The 25,493-nt window shown below is 37.8% G+C and overlaps 1 protein-coding gene across 5 annotated transcripts in view; it reads left to right on the forward strand.

The window, feature by feature from the left end:
• ALS2 (alsin Rho guanine nucleotide exchange factor ALS2) overlaps positions 1-25,493 on the forward strand; it is a 44,529-nt gene that overhangs the window by 2,888 nt on the left and 16,148 nt on the right. For 3 of the 5 annotated variants that reach the window (XM_074829422.1, XM_074829423.1, XM_074829421.1), the window contains exons 2-22: positions 776-834; positions 2,250-2,340; positions 4,737-4,891; positions 6,210-7,129; positions 9,401-9,761; positions 10,615-10,783; positions 11,243-11,339; positions 11,745-11,822; positions 12,749-12,925; positions 14,681-14,852; positions 15,222-15,402; positions 17,164-17,229; positions 19,775-19,937; positions 20,728-20,859; positions 21,095-21,223; positions 21,597-21,667; positions 22,033-22,099; positions 22,384-22,586; positions 22,727-22,792; positions 24,552-24,650; positions 25,255-25,419. In XM_074829422.1, coding sequence (XP_074685523.1) covers positions 2,321-2,340; positions 4,737-4,891; positions 6,210-7,129; positions 9,401-9,761; positions 10,615-10,783; positions 11,243-11,339; positions 11,745-11,822; positions 12,749-12,925; positions 14,681-14,852; positions 15,222-15,402; positions 17,164-17,229; positions 19,775-19,937; positions 20,728-20,859; positions 21,095-21,223; positions 21,597-21,667; positions 22,033-22,099; positions 22,384-22,586; positions 22,727-22,792; positions 24,552-24,650; positions 25,255-25,419 — 3,491 coding nt within the window. In that variant the 5' untranslated portion in view covers positions 776-834; positions 2,250-2,320. The remainder of the gene's footprint in view (positions 1-775; positions 835-2,249; positions 2,341-4,736; positions 4,892-6,209; positions 7,130-9,400; positions 9,762-10,614; positions 10,784-11,242; positions 11,340-11,744; positions 11,823-12,748; positions 12,926-14,680; positions 14,853-15,221; positions 15,403-17,163; positions 17,230-19,774; positions 19,938-20,727; positions 20,860-21,094; positions 21,224-21,596; positions 21,668-22,032; positions 22,100-22,383; positions 22,587-22,726; positions 22,793-24,551; positions 24,651-25,254; positions 25,420-25,493) is intronic. The other 2 variants (XM_074829424.1, XM_074829425.1) reach the window with 1 other exon arrangement.

Genomic DNA, 25,493 nt, shown 5'->3' on the forward strand with positions numbered 1-25,493 from the left:
ATGCCTGGCTTTAACTTTTTGTTGCAATCAGAAGTTTTCATGAGAATTACAGTGAAATTTTGTATAGTTGAAGCTCATGAAAATGAAAATTTTTTGAGCCCTAAAAAAAAAAAAAAATTAAAATCCCTAAATTATAGAAGCCAAGAGTATTAAGCCTTATTTCCCTGATCTTGAATAAGTATATATGGTGTAAATGATACAGTTGTTGATACTTTGATGACTCTATCAAAGCTCCCATCTCTTCATCTGATTCATTGATCCATTGGATATTTGTATGTGAAGCTAGAGTTCTTCACAGGGGAGAAGTGCCAGCATTTTAAAAAAAATGAATTGTAGGGTTAGGTGGTTTTGAGTAGGCTAGAGAAAACCCCAAATGTACTTAACTCTGAGTAAGAACACATCACAAAGTTAGAAGGTCCAAAGATGCTTTTCCATTTTCCTTTGATATTTCATCAACACCTCTGTTTCTGAAGTATTGCATGCCAGTTTCTTTATATTTGTGAGACTTCCTCTGTTACTATTTTAAAAGTTAACTTTTACAGTTGTGGGTGGGTTTTTTTGGTTTTTTTTCTTTTTTTTTTTTTTGTTGAGGAAGGAGAGACAGAAGTGTCTTGAAAGCAGTACCTTTCTGGTGGCAAGTGTGGCTTTCTGTTCCTAGAAAGTATGCTCTGATTTTTTTTTTTTCTTGAGTAAGGTGCATATGACTTATCACAATACTATTCTATCATATTTGATTTAATATTTTTGTGGCTCATTATATTGTTCCTTTTGAAAGAGGAATGATTTGGTGGTGATGGAGTGCTGCCACTGACAGATGGACTCACAGGAAAGAAGGTGAGAATGAGCAGCTAGGTGAAGTCACAGAGGCTCCCTGAAATATGCCAGTTTATGATCATCCTGTAAAATTAAGTGATGTCAGCGTACTCTTTATGTAACTTTTGCTAAAGGGAAGAAGAGGAGTAACTTGGCTTTAACTCTGCCAACCCTGAAGCCCAAATCACTATTTTTAGTGTCCTGTATTTGGAAAACTGGAAATGTTTGGTATGATGTCTTGCTGTTTCTGTCTATAAAGGTCTGCTTGGTACTTCATTAGAGGAGTCTAGTGAAAGTGTTGCAATTTGTGTTAGTTATTTCAATTATTTATCAAGTTCATGATTACTATTTTGAAGTGTGGACTGAAACTTCTGAATGCAAGTTACAGGTTTGCCTATATTGTCTCTTGTAATCAAGAGACTGGCCATATTTTATTTCTATTTTCTGTACGTAAGAGCTTCAGACTACTCATTCTGGATCTGTTTTTGGAGATGTGTTGTCTTAAAAGACCATTATGTTAAGTAATTTATTTTCTGGTTTTGTTACAGTGGGTATCAGACAACAACTATAATAAAACAAAAGGTGTAAAGAATTTCTGTATGAAACTTATTTTATTTGAATAAATATGATTACACACATGTATTAATGTAACTAAAAATTTTAATACTCCATTTAGTAAGGCAGTAGATCAAGGAAAATTGCAATGCTTTCAATTAAAAAGACAGATTGTAAGAAGCAAAGATTAACTGTAGCTTTGTTTTATTACAAGAAAAGTAATACAAAGGTATCTTCATGAAGATGGAAAGGTGTGAGGGTGAACTTGCAAAATTCAAAATCTGAAAGGATAAAAGTGTAAATAGAGCAGCCACTTTTTTTCTCATCTCCTGTGATCTTACATCTTTGCAGGTACTCAGCTACCAGTTTGCATGAAGAAATGTAAACTCTTAATTGGCTTTCTGTGTTTCTGCACAGGCTTTAATAGAACTCTACTTTTTAATAGTAATATGTGCTTTGGTTCAGGAATACAGTTATGAGTTCATCTCAACCATTTTCTGCTCATACAAATCTGTTTACCTTATAAATTTAGCTTGAGCATAGAATTCTATCTTGCATTAGACTGAAAATGGATGCATTTGATGTTTGAGTGGTATAATGAGAATTATAGAGAAAGGTTGATGTTAATTTCTGCCTTTGAAACTAGGTTTTGTTCAGTCTGTCCTTGCAATAGACCTATTGTGAGATGGGTAGGTAGGACAAGTCTGGCTGTTTAGCCTTTGTCTGCCAACTCAGTGTGAGTGAACTAAATACTTCAGCCATCCTAGTGTTGTGGAAGTCCTTACTTATTTAACACAGGATCTAAAGCTTTGCTTCTTGGTTTGGGTTTTTTTAGGTTAAAAATTATTTGCAATTAAATAGCTTGTTTTTATGTTTTACAGTTTGTGGCTCATTATATTGTTCCTGTTGAAAGAGGAATGATTTGGTGGTGATGGAGTGCTGCCACTGACAGATGGACTCACAGGAAAGAAGGTGAGAATGAGCAGCTAGGTGCAGTCACAGAGGCTCCCTGAAATATGCCAGTTTATGATCATCTTGTAAAATTAAGTGATGTCAGCGTACTCTTTATGTAACTTTTGCTAAAGGGAGGAAGAGGAGTAACTTGGCTTTAGTTTCAGTTATGTCTGGAACACTCAATTTATTACAACAGCAACTTCTTTTTTAATTTGATTGTTGTAACTTGGAGGGATAGCCATAGGCTAGAAACTTGCAAGTAACAGTGTCTGGTGACCAGTAAATCATAACTGTTACCTGCACCTGTGAATTTTGAGTCTGGATCAATAGCCCTGCAGTAGACTATTCTTTTGCTCTTGTTTCTTCTGCTAAGATGCTGACAGAGGTCAGATGGTTTTGGGATGGAAAATTAGTGTCTTGTATTAAATCCTTGTATGTGAATGTCCAAATTTGTCTTATACTGTTCTCTGAAGACTTATTAAATGGATAAAAGCCCAAATACGAGGCTTTGGACTGAATTTAATGCAGGGTATGTTGATGAAAACTCTATATTATCATGTTGTGTTCTTTGGTGTGCTTTGAGTAAAATTTGTATTTTGATTTTAGGTAAATGACCTAACTATGATGATGTATTTTTCTAACCTTTTTTCCTGGCCTATATATTACTCGATTGGTTCCTTTTTAATTTACTTCTATTCTAAACACAAGTCCTGTGAATTTAAAATGCAGGATGTACTCTGCATTTTAATACTATATGTGTTGCTTGGATTAAATTCCTTACCTGAATTTTAAGAGTTCTTGACCATCACATTTTCTTTATTTTCTCATTTTTCTGTTATGTGGAAAAAGAAGAGAGATTGGAGATGGGCACAGGAGCTAAGAGAGATAATTCCATCTCTTATTTGTTCTCATCTTGAATGTTTCAGAGGCAGATTGTGCAAAGGTATTGTTCATCCTATGCACCACAGTTAGCAGAATTTTTAGTTTAAAAAAATTAGTAGTAAGCACGAATAGGGCCTTACAGTTTTTGAATGTGCTACTTGCGTAAGCTGTCCGCAACGTGGCCTATCAGAGTAGCTTTTTCTGGGTTTGCTTCAGTTTTGGAATACATTTGATTTTTTTGTGCCCTCTCTTCTCTTCTAGAGATTGCCATTCTGTTGAAGCGTTTCTTGCTGCCTTATATATTTAACTTCACAAGTTCATGCAAAGCTGCAAGAACTGATTTATGTGGGGAGTAAATGAGTTGACGTGGCAAATAAAGAGCTAAACCTACTTTGTCCTGCAGGGTGGAGAACAGTCTATCCTATATATAGTTTTAAATACATTTAAAGAAAACTCTTAATTTAACTTGAAATGCTGTCAGTCTATATTGATGTTTAAAATTACTTTTTGTGTTTGTTTAAATCAAGTGATTCCACAAACCTTTAAAACTGTGTGCTTGTTGTCAAAGTTCTGAAGAATTTCTTTCTGCTGAATGGAAGAAGTTGCTGACTGAGCTTTCAAGCCAGCATGTGTTGAAGTGTTAAACCAGCTTTGGATAGTTCCAGTCACTCCTGCAAGCCCAGATACTTCCATTGTGTTTCAGGATCTTTTTTTTTTTCTTGGTTCAGTTGGTTTGAATGACTGGCTCATTTGAATCTGAGAAACTCATTAAGAATTAAGAGGAAAAAAAAAACACCCAACCAAAACCTCATTTTTCTCTCAAACAGTAGAAATGGAAGTATATAAAGGATGAGCTCTTATGTTTTGAATACACTGAATGGGAGCAATCAGTTCACAGTAAAATCCGCACACAATACATCCTTTGCTTAATTACTTACTTTTACAGTGAATGTTATTTGAGACGTTTATATGTATTTCCAGCACACTTGATGTTCTTTGTAACTGCTAAAACAGCCTTATGACCAGGTTTTTTACTGCATTTTGATTTCTAAAAGCTGAATAATACAAAATATCAATAAAACCTAATAAACCAGAAATGTTCCTTCTGCTTTCTAACATAGAAAGAGTTAACATTATAAATGTCACTGTTCAGGTAGGAACAGAGTTGTTTACATGTGGGTAGAACTGATTCAATGATCTCTTTGCTGTAAGCAACAAATACAATATATAATATAAAGACTATGTCAGTTGTGAATAAATGTATCTTTAAGTTTACTAGTGACAAGATCAGCTGCTTTTCAGGTACAAATAGAAAAGAAAGCTAATGATTTCAAGTAGAAGATTCTTGTTTTTCATTTAAATAACATTTAAATTAAGATTACCAAATTGTAAATTAAATATGCTGACTTGCTGAAATGAAAACTAATGGCTGAATTACTAAGCCTTTCCTACGTATGTGAAAAGTAAACTATGCATTTCTGAACCACAGAAAACTTCAAGTTGATTCTGTATTTCCTCTAATCTTTTTGTAGCTCAGAAGAGGCAGAAGGAGCCAAAGAGAGAGGCCTGGTCTATGTTTGGAAGGCTGGTTCCTGCTCTGTAACTCCAGAAAGGCTTCCAGGCCTGAGTGGAAAGACTGTGTTGCAGGCAGCCCTTGGAATACATCATGGGCTACTTCTAACAGAAGGTAATAAACATCTTAGTTGCAATGATTTGTGGTGATAACAAACTTCACTTATTGTCAAGTTTTCTTCTTTTAGATTTTTTTCATTCTGTCTGTATTGTACACAACTGTTAAATGCCTAAACATTGCCAGTATTTCGGTCTTGTTATAAGTTACTTAAAACTGTGTTGGAATAGAAATTATATGCATAGTCTTCTTTCATACTTTTTTTTTCTTTTAACAATGGCTCTGGATTTCCTGTTTAAAGGTGGTAATGTAATCTGAGCCATGTTAACTCAACATGACATTTCTTGTGATGTCATTCATTCAAAAAAGACATTACAGCAAGAGGCTCTCTTGATGTGTAAGAGCTTTGGTTTCTGTGTATTTCTGGAAAAGTGTGTAGCTAGTAGATGCATTAGAGTGAGTCTTGGTTTGTGAGCAGTTTGGCATTGTGAATCAAAGTGTTTCTAAAAGCCAGGCCCTTTATGTGTTTGCATAGCTTGTACTGATCAGAGAGTATACAGTTGTAAGACTAAACTGGAAGTTGCTTCTTTGATTTTTCTCTGATGTTTTTGAAGGAAAGATTCCAGGTTATTGGGGAGCCTGCTATGAGCACCTCTCCTCTGAGGGAGTTGTTCTGGAGCTCCAGTGGATTTTTTAGAACATGTTTCTTTCATAATTAAAAGGACTTTTTGCGGGTGTGTTCTTGCCTTATGAAGGATGTTGTTCGTGGATGTGATTTACCATTTTTCTATCACTGAAAACATCTGTTCATTTTAAAAATAGATTTCTTCTTTTCTTTAGAATTAGCAAAGTAACTTGAACTGGCATTGCTGCAGTCTTTTCAGGTAAAGGTAATGGAGTTTTGGAGAGGCTGCGGTACAGCATCAAACCAGTGGCAAGATACATTTATCCACCACACCCCCCCTTGCCACCTGATAGGGCAATCTTATTTTACTGTAGGGTGGCAAACGGTACAGTTTAGTGATGCTAGATCTCCCTATGGAAAGATGAGCTCTGTTCTTTGTTGTATGTCCTTAATATGTTGTGTGTTCTTAAAATAGAAAGGACCAGTAAATACACTTGAGTAGAGTTTTTAGCAGAAAAGCGATACTCAGTTGAACAGTACATGCATGCACAGGGTAACATTAACATGAGATACAGAACTTAACAGCAGCAAGAGCAGAGAGCAACCAGCAGTCTTCAAATATCAATAGCCATAGTTTTGCTGAGCCTGGAATAAGCTAAAATTTGATATCTGTTTATCTGAATCTCTCTTCAAATGTTTGTATTGTTCTAACTTCATTAGACTCATGCTGTGTTGTTTTTTTTCTCCCAGGTGGAGAGGTCTACAGTTTTGGAAGACTGCCCTGGAGATCAGGACCGGAGGAGTCATGTGCTAATAGTCCTATCTTAGAAAATACTTTGCTTGGGCATCATGTTATTACAGTGGCAGCGGGCAGCTTCCATAATGGAGCTGTGACAGAAAGTGGTGTGGTGTACATGTGGGGGAACAATTCTGCTGGCCAGTGTGCAGTTGCCAATCAGCTGTGTGTGCCAGAGCCACAACCCATCAGTATTTCTGATTCTGAAACCAGTCCTCTGTTATCAGTAAGGATTTTGCAGCTAGCATGTGGAGAGGAACACACACTGGCACTATCACTAAGCAGAGAGATATGGGCTTGGGGGAGTGGCTGCCAGCTCGGTCTCATAACAACAACTTTCCCAGTGACAAAGCCACAGAAGGTAGAGCACCTGGCAGGACGTGTTGTGCTCCAGATTGCTTGTGGAGCCTACCACAGCCTGGCTCTGGTACAATGTCTCCCTGTGCAGGAAATGAAGCCTATCCCAGAGAGGTGCAATCATTGCAGTCAACTCCTCATTACCATGACGGACAAGGAAGATCATGTAATCATTTCAGATAGTCACTGTTGCCCACTGGGTGTAGCACTGTCCGATAACCAACCAGAGAACCACGTCTTCGGTCCCTCATTGGAGACCCTAGAAGGAAAAAGTGTAACAGGTAGCCACAGTGAAGATTGTCAGAAACCGCTTGCGGAAGAACGTATGCTTGTTGCTTTAGAATCTGATGGAGCAAGTGTGCTTGCCAGCAGCGATGGGCAGGAAGACAGTGGAATTTCTAGTCCTGGAAATATTCTGTTCCCAGACAAAAAAGAAGTGAAAGAGTACTTAATCAGTTTATCAGATCAGTCATTTCATGAGAAGGTGGAGAAAAACATCTGCAGGGAATCTGAGCAGGTTGGTACCTAGTAACTAGCTCTTAATTTGCTACAACTCCACTTTTATATGTGACAATGTTACTCTTTCACAAATGACAAATTCTGTTAGTTTAATATAGCTGTGGTGTTCCCATAGCTTCAAAATGTTTCTTCTCTGGGATGGTTCTCAACTTTTAAGTGGAAGATTTTTTTTTTGTCCTCCATCCTTCAGTTGTAAGCCTTTAATGTGAGCAGCCTTGACAGTGCTGTAGTCTCTCCTCTTCATGGTCCACAGTACCAGACCACATAAGCCAATTTCCCCTTTAGATGTTTTATAATGCGTGGGTTTCCCATTTGTGTGGGACAGTAAGCGTGGAACAGATGCCTCACAAATCTGTCTAATTTCTCAATCGGTTAAAGATTCTAGATTGCAAGTAAAGACCGTAAAGTTAATGTTAAAGTGTTGGCCAAAAGGCTTCTAATGTTTATCATGTAGGGGTGGCATAAACTTATAAACAGGGATGGGAGATACATAAGTACTACTCCATGTGATGTGGGAAATAGTTCAACAAAACTGTTTTGATGCTATAGCAGAACAGTAAAGTAATTTCTTAGTAGGCATCAGAAAATGCTTGATATGAAGGTTCAAGAGCTGTTCCCATCACCTGCCAAAATACTATGTTTTCCACTCTTTTGAAAAAAGTCTTGGAGTGGGGGGAAGAAGATACAACCCAAAAGCTATTAGAAAACTAATCCAAAAATCTTGCAGTGCACTCTGGCATTCCCTATGTAAGTACTGTCCTGCTGGATGGTTTATGGTAAAGCTAACATCTGTAAGGAAAACTGTCACTCTGTGGCCCCAATACACAAAATTCATAGCAGAATTCTGAAAATTTCTTTTGTCATTTCAAGTGTTGTGTAGACATCGATATCTTAATGTTTTTATAGTTACAGTAAGAAATTTTTCACAGTGGTTCTGGGAGATAAATTTCACAGTGCTTAATAGTTGATTTTTGTTATCACCTCTGACTAAAAAAAAAAAGTACTAAAACCACGTCCAACTGCCCAGTAACTTGGTGATTCAGCAAGTTGTGTTTTCCTATTCTGAGGGAAACTTATTTCAGAGAAATAAACATTGTGTGAACACAGTTGTCCATCCTTTTGCTTTTTTACTAATACAAATGCATTCTGCCAGTTGTGGGCCCCTCAGATTCCTACAAGAACTCCTGCTGTTAGGAAATTACTGAAACATGTAGTTTCATGCTCCTTTTCTCAACTCCTTGTTCCTGGAATATTTCCAGAGTACTGTTTCCCTCTGACAGTTCCAGGAATAAACAAGCCTGGAATTGATTCACTGAATCTTAACACAATAAAGCATACATGTGAAGAGCAGACATGAGGACTAATGTAATGTTTCAGCATTAGTAAAATCCTTTGTTTCTCTTTGCTTTCCTACACAAGTCGAGTTTGCTTTTCTGTATAGCTGGGCATGCCTTTTGTAAATAGGAGCAAAGTACAAGTAAATAGGACCAATCCTTTAGCCTAACTTTTCATTAAAAAGAAGTCAAAGGTTGTTTTCCTTCTGGCAGAATAAAACAAGCTATAATATTTATAATAATATTATTTCCCATTATGTATTAGGTGAGAAAATAGAATTTTGCTGTCTTTATTTTAACATTCAAATTATTTGGCAAATATCATCTTGTGCATTATTTCTTATTCGGTGGGTAGATTCATTGCTATTATAGTAATCATGTGCTGGTACTAATAATTGCCTTCAGTCAGTTTGTCCCTAGTGTGACTTGATGATTATTAACTAAGCTTTATATGGATACAACAGTAGCCTAAGGGGACACGTAGCCCAGACTGGTCTTAAGATAGACCTTGCAAAATGAATCCATGAATCACTGTTTTAACATATCAGAGAGAGAACTTATCTCTCTGTAAATAGAGCATGCTCACTGATGCCCTTTAATTGGTGACAAAGAAGGTAGTAGTAAGCCTAAAATTAAATCCCTCTTATATTTGTTTGCAAAGATCCTTTTTTTTATTAAAAAAAAAAGACCCACAGGCTTTTATGGATGAGCTACAAAACGAGTGTAACAGACAAAACCCAGTCCATGCCAGAATAGTGCTTGGTCCTACCTTAAAAAATATAATTCTGAGGAATAGATGTACACCTAGGTATAAAAATCTTCCTCATAATGTCTTGTTCAGTATAGCACATAGTTTGAATAGTGAATGTGTATATCGTCATCCTACTGTTACGTGCTGTCTGGTATGATAGTCTTCAATTTTTTATTGGTTTTAGCCTTCTCAAGAAGAACAACTCGGTGCTTGTATCCCTGGCCCTCCAGGTACCAGCACATCTGCCTTGAACAGCTTAGTGGCTTCTTGTGCATCAGCAGTTGGTGTGAGAGTAGCTGCTACATATGAAGCTGGAGCATTGTCTCTGAAGAAAGTAATGAACTTCTATGGCACACCTTCAAGTGAACCAGGATCTCAATCTGGCAGCGGTTCCCCAGGGCCTGAAGCTCTGAAAGACAGTCGAGAAGAGCAGGTTAGACTGGAATCCATGCAGGGGAAGAAGAGTTCCAGTTTAGTAGATATTAGAGAGGAAGAATCTGAAGGAGGGAGTCGAAGACTTTCGCTACCTGGCTTGTTGTCACAAGGTAACATGTTGGAAAAAACAGCTGGAAAAGTTACAGTAATGTGGAGGTTTGTAACTGAAAATAAAACGTGTTTGTTGAACACAAATTAATCAACTACTAAAGGTCTTTATGAATTATAAACTATATCTTAGGACTTAAAAGCAGTGGAGAGTGTGAAGACTAGCAGATACTGCATAGTAAGAAAACCAAAAGCACAGTGGTTTAGGAATGTTTTTTATTGGTGAAGTAAGGTAAAGCAGGCACATTGTGGTAGTCTGGGCATCATATTGCAAAATGACAGCAAACTGCCTTTCACGTAAGTTGCATAGCAGATAAAAATCTGTGTGGTTTGTAATCTCTGCTGCACTGAGCTGGTTTTGAGCCAGGGACCTAGAAATACTCCAGTTCCCACTGCCAAACTTCAAAGTTAATGACCTTTTTCCCCTCATACATTTTAGCGTTGTTAATTGCTCTAAATAGGTACATGATTTAGTTCTATATTGATCTTGGATCTGAGGGGAGATTTTAGGAAGTATTGAAATGTTTTGTTCACTATGAGGATATATTTTCTTTTAAAGCATACTTTTTTAAATGTATAGGGGTTTTTGGTTCATTTGTGTCATTATAACTGCATAGTTCTCATATGCCTGTTATCCTTTAATAGCTGGTAGAAATTAATTGGGATCAATCTACTTCTGTGTATCAGTAACCCATCTTCTTATGTGTCAGCGTTTGCTTGCAATCTTAATTAAGACCTCTTTAAGAAGTCTTGATCAGTTATCTCAAATGGTACTGTGACTGTGTAACACACAGTCTGAGTGATATATTTACTGAAAATGATGAGCATTTTTTCTATCTCTTCATCTGTTTTCAGTTTCTCCTAGGCTCTTACGGAAGGTAGGGCGGGCAAAAATGAGGACTGTAGCTCTGACTCCAACCTACAGTGGTGAGGCTGATGCTCTTTTACCCTCTCTAAGAACGGAGGTATGGAGCTGGGGAAAGGGCAAGGAAGGACAGCTAGGGCATGGCGATGTTCTGCCAAGGTGAGATTTCTTTGATGAAATTTTATTTTTATTCAGTAGGTCACTAGCAAATTTTGTGTTCAACTTTATCAAATTCTCAGATTTGGTCAGCTGCCTTGCTTTGTCATCTTGTTCTTTCAAGTGGTGTGATCTAAGTTCCTCCAAGTAACGTGTGTTATGCTGTATTGTTACTGAACGTCAATCACCTATGACTTCTCCCTTTGTAATCACTAGGAGTTTTGGTGATATTTTGACTTTGTCCAAATTTGGGTGAGGTTTATCATCAACTTTTGTCCTTCATGACCTTTTTGACTAAGCTGATTTATTGCCAAAAGACTCCCATGTATGTTTGTTTTCTCTAATTTGTTTTGGGGAAAAAAAACCCTTGGAATTTATTTTTGTGTTAAGAATACCTCTGATAACATTTTCTTCTTCTTCCCTGCCTCACCCCACCCCTTTATGGGTTCTGGGGATTGACAGGCTTCAGCCACTATGTGTGAAAAGCCTAGATGGTAAAGAAGTGATTCACCTCTCTGCTGGTGGCCATCATTCCTTAGCACTCACTGCCAAGTCCCAGGTACAAGTGATTGTTAAAGTTTATTGTTTATCTATCATGTAATTGTCATGTTTGGTGTTTTCTAGGTTGTTGTTTCTTTTACTTCTAAACTTTTGTTCCTGTTTGGGGGGCAACTTGGAAGCAGTGTGGAAATCTTAATTTTATTTCTGTCGAAGTTCTACATGTACCATCAACATCATGTTTGAAGATTACCATGACTTGATTTGGTACATTCTGTTTCTGAATCTGAGAAGACAATTTGAGCGTATAGGAAGGCAGTGGAAATTAGGGAAGTGCTTCTTGGTTCATGAATCTTACACTCTTGACTTGTGTGTGTTTGCACACTTTACGTGTTGTACCACTACAGTTCAGTATGTTTCCCATGTATATAACTTACGTTCTGATGTTTAGCTATGTTTCTTACAGGTGTATACATGGGGCAGTAATATCTCTGGCCAGCTTGGTCACTTGAACTCCCCAACAACAGTCCCTCGTCTTGCAAAGGTACTTCGTTTTCTTTATTTTTCTTTGTTTAGGGTCTCTTCTTATACAAGTGAGTGCCAAGTAGTGTCTAAAAACTGACCTTGTTTATGGGTCTGTGTGCTATATAGTAATAGAGCCCTTGATTTCTTTTGCTTATATTGTGAATATGATCCATGGATGAACTTGTGAAAGTCTGCCCAAGAAGTTCTTACAAAGACTTTCACTGGTTTTTGACCACTTTGAAGTTCTAAAACTGAGAAATGTGATTGGTTCTATCTTCTTATCAAATTTCACTTCTATCTTGTATTTGGTTTCTCTATCGATGTTGCAGTGCTGAAACTTAAATACTTTGGAACGCTGTTTTTATTCTAAACAACTGCTTCTAGTGTTTTTAGCTTTGCTAGACCATGACCATATTTGTTGTTTACTTCTGTACTTTCAGAGCTGTCTTGGCAGTGGGTTTTCTGTTTGTTTTGAACTTTTAATTACATCAAGTGAATAGCCAAATAATGATGATTGGGTTAGACCAGACCCTTTCGTATGTTTCCTGGTGCTTATCTTGGTTGAAAACTAGCTGCAGACACTTCCTGCTTAGGTTTTCTGCAAATTAATGTACAGCATGTTAACTGTCTCCCAAATTTATAGATTAACCAGTTAAATGTAGAGGAGAGAATAGGGTCCCAACTTTAATCAAGCTTACCTGATGCCCATTTGAAAATAAAACTGATTTATAATTTAAAGGCAAAAAGTCAGCCATTAGAAAGAAGACTGAAAAGAAGGATAATTTTCAGTATTAATGCAAGAAATGTATTTGATATGAGATGCTGAAGTTGAAAAATAACCCGTTATTCCAGTACTTTTTTGGCAAATGTATAGCTAGAAGAGTGAAGTACTCTCCTTCTAGTTTCAGGTGATGATTTCTAATGTCTTTTCCTTGTGAATTTCAGGTGTGTGGTGATGGTGTTTGGAGTACAGCAGCGGGACTAGATTATTCCCTCTTCTTAGCAGATGAGGAAGACTTCCAGCCTGGATTATATTATAGTGGCCAGGAGACAACAACAGAAAATAATTTGTATGAAAATAGCTGTACTAAGACTCCAGTTTTATTACTATCGTGTAGTAAGGTGAGTGGTATTTCCTTTAAGTTAGGGTAAATCATACTGATGCTTTTTGGAAATAGCACAGTGCTGGTTGTTCAGTTAGCTTTAAGGATGTCAAGTATCTGATTCCTAGCAGTCAAATCAGGAGCACAGCTTATGGAGGGCAGAGAGGAGGCCTGATAAGTATTGTTCTCTTCCCCGCCTGTTTCTTGGCCTTTCCTTCTGTTTGAAGGACAAGGATGTGTTTCCAGCATGTCTAATCCATTTCCTTCTATGTGTGCATGCTGCAGCAGTGCACCCTTACATTGTGCTCTGCTTTCACTGCAGTCTTCATGGGTTTATTCTTTGCCGCTATTGCTCTTCATTTTCCAGTTGTTTCTCAAGCGATTGAGGGCACTGTCTGCTCTATTCCTTTCTGCTTCTTATACATCATCTTTGCGAGAGGGCAGAAGGTCCCCCTGAGTTCTGCACCATCTCCTTCCCTTCCCCTCCCTTTCTCATGGGTGTAAAGGGGGAACTGAGCAAAGGCACCAAAAAGTGCATTTACATGTTTATGGGAGAAAGGAAGTGCCCCTATGCAATTTTCCTTATCAAGCTGAATCTCATGTCTGCCTTGAAGTTGACATGAGGTAGAGGAGGGTGTACTCTGACTGCATGTCCTTTTCCAAGTTGTTGGTATGATTTCAGACCAACCTGAGTTTAAGGTAAGAAAAAGAAGGTGGCGAGGGTAGAAAGCAGCTCTTTCTCTCAGCTCTTCTGGGTCTCGTTGCTACTTCACTTGACTGAGTAGAATCGCAGTTGGAGAGGGGCTCTGAGAAGGGACAGGGATTTAGACATTGGGTCCATGCATATGTGTGTGTGCGTGTACACGCATGTATGTGTGTGCAGACACACACATGTGTGTTCCTTCTGTAAGATTGTTGCTAGCCATTCCCTTCCCTTCTCTTGTAGGGTGACTTGTAGGCTTGTGCATATCAGACTTGGCCCCTGGGTTGCTTGTTGAACAACTCTAGCTCAGTGTGTCTAAGGAATCCTCTATTTAACAACAAAGGAAATAAAAGTAGAGCTCAAACACTGAATTACTATATGGTATTGCATGTGAACCAGAACTAGTGAGAAGCTGCAGTGTGTCGGTGGCACTTGTGCTGACCTTTGAGAAGAATTTTGCTTCCAACTACTCTGGAAAGCAAATACCTACTAATACATACACTAATGCCACTTGTGGTGTTAGTGTAGTTATTAGTATTAGTCTAGTTTATTGATATTGTAATATTAGTCTTATCAATAAGTTGATATTTCAGGGACAGAAAGGACTAGTTCAGAGCACAGTCATAATATTAAAGCCTCGTTATTCTCACTTCCTAATTAATAGGATAAACAGTGGATGTAATTATACTATTTTAATATCAACATCGTTGATACAGCATGAAGTATATTGCAGTTCTAAAAGTGACTGAACTTAAGGTCACTGTCTCTTAAACATGCCATGGATGTATGAGTCACCATAAAAGATGGTCTATTTTGTTGTCTTTGAGGCTTTGTCAATACCAGGAAAATAAACAGCATTGACTATAAATGTTTCTATGTTTCTTCTACTTTTATCATTAATGTATTAAGCCAGTATTGAATGGATTGTTTGTCACTGTAGGTAATTAATGCTTATTATAACTTAGTGCTCCTTAAGATATGCTTTATTCTGCATTGCCCTGTTTTAAATTGGAGTGTAAAAAGAAAAATATTAAAGCTGCTCTCTTTTCTTTTCTCTTTTTCATCTTTCAGATAGGGTACATAAGCAATGTGATAGCTGGTGGTGACAACTGTTTGGTCTTAGTAGACAAAAACGTAATGGGATATATTGCCAGTTTGCATGAGTTGGCTTCTACTGAGAGAAGGTTTTATTTCAAACTGAGTGAGATCAAATCTCAGGTTCTTAGACCTCTTTTAGGTTTAGGTAAGAACTTTAATATTTTCTTTGATTTTATTTCCCCTATGTTCCACAACAAATTTCTTTATGCAAAATTGAAAAGTAATTATATATTTTTAAGATAAAGCTAAGGTCTTACTCTTCCCCTCCCTGTTTGGATGTACTGGTGAAATACATCTGCATTATGTTACTAGTATTTGTGTTTTCCTGACTGTTTTACCTGAAATAACTTAATTAGTATTTAGTTTAATATTGTTGAATTCCCGATTCTGGATAACGTAGCCATGAGGTGAAATTGCTGATAAAACTTCTAAGCAGTACCTTGTGGTAATTCTCTTTATTAATGGGTGCTGCTCTTTTGTAAGGTAAGCTAAATTGCTTTCTGGTCTGTTACAGATAACTTGGGCAATGCAAATACAATCCAGTTGTTGCAGGAAATGGCGAGCAGGTTCAGCAAGCTATGCTATCTCATTGGTCAACATGGAGCTTCTTTAAGTAGCTTTCTTCATGGAGTAAAAGAAGCCAGGAGCTTGGCCATCCTGAAGCATTCCAGTCTCTTTTTGGATAGTTACACTGAGCAAGTATCCAATTCCCTCTCATCTTGAGTCTCTGCAGGCTTAATCTACTGACCACAATGAGCCCTGAGTTAGGGGAAACTAGATCATTAAGGAAAACTACATAAGTAACTGTTGTGCAAATTGTATTCTTGCAATTTAAAATGTATGGAGAGTTTTACACAAACTAATTCATTTTGTAATGAGCTATGTATTTCAAAGTCTTTGCCAGTGAAGCACACTGGACAGCTTCAGTTTTCCTAATGTAAAACTCTCCATACAAACTCTTCTTTGGTTGCTGTGTATATACCTGTAAAAGTGACATGTTTGTTACTTAATAGTAAGAAACTTGTAATATAATGTAATAGAGTTACCATGGTTAGGCTACTAAGTAAAGCTACCTTTGGGAGTTTATTGTGGTTACAAAATGCCTTTTCAGTAGTCATTCGCGAAAAAATTGTCTCCCGGAAGGACAATTCTTCTGTCCTGATATCTGCGAAATAGCTAGCACTGCACTTATAACCCAAAAGACAGAGCTGCTTTAGTGCTCAGAATTAAGTCTGAATTATCCTGGTTATGATGTTTATTAGCTGTATGCTTTTGGGAGAGGAAGCCTATGCAGTCACGCTGTTTGCTGTCTTTCTCAATAACTTTTGTAATTGCTGGATAACTTCATCCAAATGTAGCAGAAGTCTCATCATACTTAATACCTACAGGCCTTTGTGAAAAATACTGGCTTGATAGAGGGGGGGAGAGTCTAAAAATGTCCTCTCTGAATGTAGTCTTGGTTACCAGACATCTCTCTTACGGGAACAAAATTTCAAGATCACTAACTTCAGTTGTTATGCAGTAGCATTTTGAATGTGCAGCTAGTTGTTGTGTTTATGTTAGGAAAAAAGTACAGTTACTACTTTTACTGGGTCAGTGATAAACTTGCACCATATCACCCTAAAAGAAGATTTCTTCTCTGTTTATCAAATTGGTTGTTTATAATTATAAATATATTTTTTTTCCCTTTATTAGTCTTTGACTTCAGTTTTTCTTGTAACCTGGATTTCCAGAATTGGTCTTCATTACTAAAATTACAAGGGTTTCTTAATTTTTTCTTCCTCCCTGTCAAAGACTGAAATGCCTAATTTCTGTTCTTGTTGTTAATTGCCTGTCTTCTGCTCTCCCCCTTTGCTTTCTAATGCTTTACACATTTTTCTGTGTATGGCATCAGAACCTGTGCATGCTCCTCAGCACAGTGCTTTGAGCATCTTCCAAGGATCTGTCAGGCAACATATTATCTGTTAATTGAGCTAAGCTGAGGTCTCTTCCCTCACAGAAAGGTGGGTTTTAAAATTATTTTCTTTTTTGGTAGGGGAGAAGTGAAAGGTAGAATGCTGAATAGCAGGAAAAGATAATTCCCATCTTGAAATTTCCATCTTGAATATAATTAGAAGGTAGCAGTATTATACTGTTGAAACAGATGGCCTATTCTATACATGCCCAAATTTGAGAGAAACAAAAAAAGTTCATTTGCAAAGTAAGCCCTCTGCATTGTGTTAATGGCAGCAGAAATGTGGAATAGTAATGCATGTTCTATTCTCCATGTGGAAAGTGAATACTAAGTGTTCCGGTAAGATTGAGTGTTTCACTGTTTAATATTTTCAAGTAATTAGATTACTTGTATAGTAAAACATATTACAGATCTCATTGGTAACTGTTGGAAATTACAACAGTTGCTATTTCCAGGGATGTTCTTGTTTTGTAACTGAAGCTCTTTTTCTTCCTTATTTTAGGTATTGTACTTCAGTAACAAACTTCCTTGTAATGGGAGGATTTATGCTCCTTGCAAAGCCAGCAATGTAAGCAAATCTTTACTGTTTTCTGGAGTTCCTGATCAACTAGCAAAGAACAGTAGTTTAAAGAATTATGTATGTGTGTAGTAATGAGCATCCAGAGAGTTGGTCTTAGTTTTTTTGAGTACGCTAATTCCTTTTCCATCAAATGAAGAAAAAGATACTTCCTCTCAACTGTGATAAAAATCTAGGTTAAATACTGCTGAATGAATTCAGTTACTTTATCTTGAAGGTGGAGAAAGAAGGAAAAAGGCATAAATTATTGTAAATTCCTTGAAAGAAACATAAATAGATTTCAGGTAATGATTTCTCTGAAAGCTTAGTCTTGAGGTTAAATTTTCATCATCTATTCATTGTTAATATTTTATTCTTTCAAATATTGCTGTCAAGAAAATATAGAACAGCAAACTTTAAGAATTAGTAAGAGTAGATAATGTGAATTCACTTTCATTGGAGTCCTTTAAGTTTATGGAAGCCCTTTAAAATGGTGCAAAAATAACATCATTTCTGCACATGTATCTCCTCTGCCTCTTAAGGTTGCTTTACTCTATTTCATGCATAGATGCTCTTAAATGTGAGGAAGGAATTGTACCTTGAGACAGTATATTTGAAGTTTATAGATCATAAACTAAAGCTTTTTTTCTCAGTTCAATTGTATTTTTGTCCAGGAAATAAAGTAATGACACTGCATCTTTCACTCTAGTGCTATGAAGGAGTTGTTGCAGTGAGGGTATTTTTTAACTCGTCTGAGGAACTGCCAGCTTTCCTTCCTTCCTAAATTCTGTAATCTGGGAGTAATTCTGTTACAGCTTTTATGGAGCACTTTGAATGCAGTGTAAATGATGGGATTGGAAGTTCTTTGAAACACCAGGATACCTAATGCAAGGAATCTTCTGCACCTGAGGACCAGTGCCAAAAACTAAATACAAAATCCCACTGTGGAGAGACACTGAAAATCTTTCTGCATTGGTCAAGATTTTTAGGGTGATTTACAGAAATCTTAGTTCAAGTATAAACTTATTTATAATTAGTACTGAAAAATTCTGGATGCTGAAATTGTACTGAGTTCATCATATCAGTTGTCACTGTCAGGTGTCACACCTTCTCCAGCTGCAACCAGGGTCTCATTATGTGAATAACACTTTTTCAGGTTCTGAAACTTCAGGGAGGAGCTGTCTTAGAAGTTTTGTCCTGTTACTTGCAAAGGGAAGTCAAGAGTATTTTTGCTGATAATGATGAATTTCCCCCTACCCTCTCCCCAAGGGATACTATCTTAAATCAGTGGTTAACGATGTCAGCCTGTCTTTTATGGATATTCTGCAGTACGAATGCATTAGAAGTAGTCCCAGCTTTCAAAAAGTGCTAGCTTCAATAGAAGTCTCCGTCGTTGGCAGGCTTTTGAGCGTGTCCTCTGAAAGAGAAGATGAGCTATACTCAGCATTATGAATCTGTTATTATTTGTCACTTCTCTACAGAGAGACCTTCTTGTGAGGATCTCAAAGCACTTTAAAAATGGAAGCCATCCAGATGGTTAAATGTAAAATTAAGAAATATGGTCTTCTCTCTAAAGAAGACTTTATTCCTAGGGCTTGTTGAACAAGAGAGTTCTGAAATACCATTAGCAGACCTAGACAAGGTATGCTATTTTGGTGTGTGAAATGGCATCTCGCTGATCATGTAGAACTCTTAGGGACCCTGCTGTGCAATTCTCTGATCTGTTTCGCTGTCCCTGGGGCCTGCTTTCTCAGCCTCACCTGATTGTTGCAGCTTGTGGTTTAAATGCTTCCCAGCTGGATGTGTTTTAATGCAGATGTGTCATGTGCCAGCACATGTGTGCACACAGATATGGTGAAGGAGAGGGAAAAGTAGGTTTGTTTTCCTTTTAATGAAGAAATCCTGGGTTTGTGTGCTAATGCATTGTCTTCAGAATCATTTCCCTCTTCTTCTCTGAACTAGATTAGTTCTCCCTCTTGGAAATCAGACTGAGGATTGAACAGATTTCCTGCCTTTCTTTGAGGTAGGATGTAACTTTTCTAGTTAGGGGAAAAACTGGTCAGTTGCCTTGAACAGCAGGGGTGGGGAAGAGGTTGTTTGGATATATTTTTAGGGAAGTGCACTGGAGCAAAGTTAAGATTCTTTCAGGTCTTCTCGTATGAATCAAGTGTTAGCAACTTACTGTTCTAACAGTAGTGGGGAAGTCATTCCACCTGTTGGCTCTTCTACTAATCAAGTCAAGGGGAAAAAAGCAATTAGTTACTCTCCAAGTGGGGCAACTTAACTTTCTTCAACCAATTTAATGACTGAGCATGTGAGAGTAGAAGTAAAAGTCCTGTGTTGCAGCTGTTAGAGCTACATGTCTGTATTACTGTACTTCCTTAAAGTAAATTGGGAATAGATTAATAAGCAGCATGCGTTTGCCTTTGTAATTTTTGTTGGTTTATGATAATCCAAAAAGGGGCATTCTGAGCTCATTTATACAAAATATCACTGATGTCTTGCTGTCTTTTTTTCTTCTCTCCTCCGTCTGTTCCCCAATGGTCCCATCATTTAGAGACTTCTTGAGTAAACACCAGGAGCTGTTACAGAAACTGTCTGAGAAGAATGAGGAAAACCTCCAGCTAGTGGAAGTTCTGAACGCTCTGTTTTTCATGCCATTTGGACGACTCCATAATTATGCTAGAACTTTGCTGAAGCTTGCCACATGTTTTGAAGTGGTAAGCTGGCTTTGTTACCTATGTCTGAATAAACACGCACATGAAACTTATGGCTCGGAAGTAACTGTGTGAAGTAAATCCCAAGTCATTAGAAATAGCTTAGTCCTCAGAGAAGCTACCTTAGACTTGTATTTGCTCCAGGGTAGATCATGCACATTTATTTGTGGAATCTTTTATACCGTACCTGCACAGACCACATGACAGGTAGAAACTTGTTACCCTGCCAGAACTTGTTTATGTGCCTGCGTGCTTAATTGCAAACATAATATTCTGATGTTTGCCTGTTGCTTTTTCGGTACCATCTGGCATCATTAGCTATGCTTGGCTGTAATATTCTACTAAAAATACTACATGTATATTAGGCAGACTTTTACCACCCATTTAGATGTATATAATTGCATTCTTTTGAAATAAAAGATGACTAAACAGGAACAATAACTACTTGTACCTTTATCCTAATATCGTCATTTAAAGTATTATTCCTGCAATTATTAGCACTACTTCTGCTACAGCTTGTTAAGATGCAAGAAGGCAGATCATGTAATTGCATATTAATCATTCTCCTCTTAACATTCGTAGAACTTTTGTGATTTTAAAAGCTCCCAGCACGCCAACAGAACATCTGACCAAGAAAATAACTTAGCCTTCACTGTTATGTTATTAACCAGACCAACTGTCATGCATTTGGTGCTGATTTAATAAAATGAACAGTTGCGTTGCAACTTGGTTGTTGTTGTTGGTACAAGTGCTCAGAAACACTCTCAGGTTTCTCTTACCTTATGCCCTATAGGCATCTCCAGAATACCAGAAGCTACAGGATTCTAGTTCTTGTTATGAGAGCCTTGCTGTCCATCTTAGCAGAAAAAGGAAAGAAGCAGAATACACACTTGGCTTCTGGAAGACCTTTCCTGGGAAAATGACGGTATACTAAGTTGTCCATCCATTAGCAGCTTGAATAGCTTGCTGTTAACTTTATACTCTGGGTCTATTACTGATGCTACTGTCCCAGTTGCACTTCTCTTTTCTCTAATTTGTGTTGCTGTAGTGTTCTTAACTTTAGAAAGGTTGGACCTTTACTGTGGAAGACAAATAGCACTGACCTTAAGTCACAATCAGTGAGAAGTAAGCTTCTGTAATGTTTTTAACCCTACCCGTAGGATTCCTTACGGAAACCAGAGCGTCGTTTAATATGTGAAAGCAGCAATCGGGGTTTGTCCCTACAGCATGCTGGAAGGTTCTCTGTAAACTGGTTCATCCTCTTCAACGATGCTCTGGTACATGCTCAGGTAAGCCAGCTTGTATCCAGGAACCAAACCATTTCTCTGCTTCAAACGGTATGACTTGTTGTTCATATAGTGAAGATAATTTTTTGCACTGTTCACTGTAATGTTGCTTGAACACTTAAAAGTGATTTTTTTTTTTAATGTTTACAGATAAATTTGAAATTATGTACTTTTTCTAATGTTTGATTGCTGTTGCCCTGTGGCTGGCATGGTTTCTGTTGGCTGTTTCTCGGAGCAAGGTGCATATAAGGAGGCTGTAATGCTCAGTTTTCCCTAGTCCTCAAAGAAAGGATAAAAACTGTTCAGAAAAAGCATGGGGCAGGGGTAATGGATCAGTACCTGGTGAAGTTTCCCTTCTCCTTCTCCTTGCCTACAGTTCTCAACGCACCATATTTTTCCCTTGTCCACACTGTGGGTAGAAGCTCTTTCAGAAGAAGCTGGTAATGTGTGAGTATTCTTGCTTGTGATGCTGAAATAGTCAGATATCTTGGGAGGGAGGACGAGCATTTTATAACCAATTACTGTAAAGTAGGAGTGGAATAAACTGGATGTAGTCGTGTCTACTCCTCTTTCTTGTTTCAGAAAACTTGCTGTATTTCTATGTCTTAAAAAAGGTTGTATAAACATCAGAAAGAATAAGGTAGTCAAGAGGGAAGCAAGTAGTCGTTCCTGCTGCTTCTTTTCACTGCTAACTTAATATTGAAGTGAACGCTAGCTGGAGTGGAAGAGGGAAGATAGAGTATTCATGCTCTAAGAAACCTTGCCTTTTTCAGCATGAAATTTCACTAGATTAAAATACTTCCCCCATGTAGGAATGGACTGAAGATTACAACACCAGAAGAACAGCTTGTTCTTGTTTCTTCAACACCCCAGGAAAAGGTAAGCATATCTGCAAATTTTGCATGGATTCAGTGCTATGTATGAGTTTCTCCTACTGTGAAACTAAATAGGGAGAAGTATTGCTTAAGCATCCACCAAGAATGAAGTCTTCCTACGACCTGATATGCAGGTTGACTGTACGCTGTGCTTGACTGTAGCATTGCTCCAATTTACAGCACTGTACTGAGGAGCGCAAAAGAGATTATTGCAGTTGCTGTGAAGGTGAGATTCAGTGCCAAGACAGATGTTAGCTAAATTCTGTGATGAAACACTTTCTTTTTCAGACCAAGTGGCTGAGGGCAATAAGTCAAGCAGTGGATCAGGCTCTTAAAGGGACTTCTGACTTGATGCTGTATGGAGCAGGTGGGAACGTGCCAAGACAGGAGCCTCCTATTTCTCGCAGTGCCAAATACACCTTCTATAAGGACCCGCGGTTTAAGGATGCTATTTATGATGGGAGATGGCTTTCGGGAAAACCTCATGGCAGGTAAAAGCATTTGAATGTAACAGTTGAAAACAAAAGGAGGTGGTTGCTGTATCAATAAGCAGGCTCACTCACAGAAGTTATTTGGGAAGTGTGAAGTGAACTGGTTGTCTTATAGACGTGTATGGCTTTGTATTTTCCAGAGGGATGCTAAAGTGGGCAGATGGAAGAATGTACTCTGGGACTTTCCGGACAGGGCTGGAGGATGGGTAAGACCCTCTCACTACTTGTGGAGCCAGAGGGCAAGAAATACCTTCTGTTGTAGGAGACAATAAGAAAAACCTTTTAATTAAAGGTTTTGCAGTGAATCTTACTGACTTGGGGTTATGTACATTGTACATACCATTAACAAGGTATATGTACATGTTGATATACAAATGATCTCTCTTTTATCCAGAGGTATGCTGGTTGTCTTCACAACAGACTGCAACTGCACGATTAAAAACTTGCTCTTTAATAAAAACTGCATCTAACTGGGGTAATCAGCTGTAGTATGGAGGAGGGAAATGGTAAAACAGCCGAGGAGAAAGCATGGGTGGGAGCTAAGCAGGGGAGGACGATTGAAAAGCCTGTAGTCAACTTTCTGCTCTATAGGTAACGATTAATTTCTGTGTTGCAAGGTTCTTTCAAAAGTTCTGGTATTGTTATTTTTATCCTTCTAGAAAATACAGTGTCTTTCATAGAACGTCGTATGTTTTCCTTGCTCTATTTCTGATAGAAGGGTTTAATAATTCAAGAAGGAAACGACAAAATCTTTAATCGAGACTTCAGGGTTTGGGTGATGAAAACAAAACTAATGAGGGTATGTGATCCTGATGATTAAGATAACTAGTACAGAGGATTTTGAACACAGGATGAATGGAAGTTCTAGATATTATCAAATTACCTGGTGAAACAAGTAAGACCCCTTGAAAGTAACTTACTACACAGCTTTGAATTAATATGTGGATTTCATTGCTAAGAATCTGCTTAGGGCACTACTGAGGCAAGAGGTTAACTTCCTTCCAAAGGCATTATTGTATGGATTGTGTGAGCAGACATGTCTGTACTGGGCAGGATAAAAATATATGAAGAGTCCTATTGGCTTTGAGATGTATTTTCAAAGTATTGAGTTGGAGAGGAAATTGAAATGTGGTCTGGCTGCAGACAGCTTTTTAAAATGCACCTTAGCTTTTGGTATAATGACAAACTATAAAGCCAGATTAGAGTGTTGGTCATTTGCAACTGATAGTAAGTGTAACTAACCCTGGTGATTTTAGGTTTGCTGGAGAGGGAAATACTGCAAACAAATCCCCACCAGAAATAAATGGATTGGTATTTAGCTATAATTGCTAGGAATAGCAAATGCATATATTTGTATTTCAGCATGCCTGCTATAGTCTCAACACTTAACAATAATAATGTCTTGTTGGGGTAGACATGCTCTTGGGAGAACCTTCATAACTGGATTTTAATCTTCTCAGAAGATTAAAATCAAAAGAAGTTGTGCATTAGGCATACTGAAATTGTGAATGATTCTGTGCCACTGTTTGAGTATAACTGGAAGTTAGCATCTTTTCTTAAAAGCTATAGAGGTAGCAATATATGTTCTTATCTTTCCCTGGAGTAAAGGTGTGCTTGAATTATCAAGACCTGAAGAAGACAACAAAGGTAGAAGCAGTCTTAGGATGTGAGAAGAGTTACAGCCTTTAGAAAGCTGAGAAAAATGCTACAGTGTGATAGAGGGGAATACTTATGACACGCCACAATCAAACAGGGGAAAAGTGTTATGGACTAAATTGACCTAGTGATGCTCGAATTACTGCTTTTTCTTTAGAGAAAAAAAAAATCTGTAGCTGCTGTAGCTGAAGAGATGCACTAAAAATGATATAGAGCATTCTGATTTTAGAAGGGTCTGTGACATATCTGCTCCTGTTTTTAATATGTTAGCATTATAGCTGCTTGTGTTCCATTTCTGTGCATTGACAGGTATGGTGAATACAGAGTGCCAAACAAAGCATTGAATAAGGATGACCATTATGTGGGGTACTGGAAAGAAGGCAAAATGTGTGGGCATGGAGTCTACAGGTAACATGTAGCACCTGTGGTGCTGTCATTGCAGAAGGAAGAGCAGAGCTGATGCTCTGGCACACTGCTTACCAAGCCTCTGCATGTAGCTTTCTTGTTACATTTCAGACTTGTGATTATAGTGAGCTTGGCTTATTTTCTGCTTTGCTTTTGGTAGATTACTCACAATGCTTGCTTGTACAGTAATATCTATTATCTATTCTAATGTTGCTACCACATTTCAATAAGAGAGGACTCTTCTGAGAGATAAATATAACCTATAATGGCCTAACTTGTTGGGGAGAGGGCAGCTTTAAAACAGCAAAGCACCAAAAGACTTGTATTAAAGGCTCACTTCTATCCCAAATATACTTTTACTATAGTTCTTGGTTGGTGTGACTGTAGTGTAATTCCTGGAAGGAAAAAAGAGAGTTGATCTATTCTGGGGAAAAAATCAAAACAAAGCGAAAAACACTCAACACTACACACACACCACCCCACTTCCCCCCCACCCCCCCACCCCCCCAAAAGAAAAAACCCTAAAATCAACCCAAAAAACCCACAATAAATCCCACAACAGAAAGGTAGATTATGGGAATCTTACTTATTCTCTTTTTCATTATAGCTATGCTACTGGTGAGGTGTATGAAGGGTGTTTTCAGGATAATATGCGTCATGGGCATGGTCTGCTACGCAGTGGGAAGCTGACCTCTTCCTCTCCCAGTATGTTCATTGGACAGTGGACAATGGATAAGAAGAGTGGTTATGGAGTTTTTGATGATATCACAAGGTAATGCTTCAATTCCACAAATCCTTAAAGCACTGGTATGACGCGCTGGTAACAGTGTCACAGATGAAAATATT

The sequence above is a fragment of the Strix aluco genome, chromosome 6 (assembly GCF_031877795.1).
Source record: "Strix aluco isolate bStrAlu1 chromosome 6, bStrAlu1.hap1, whole genome shotgun sequence".
NCBI classification, from domain to species: Eukaryota; Metazoa; Chordata; class Aves; order Strigiformes; family Strigidae; genus Strix; species Strix aluco.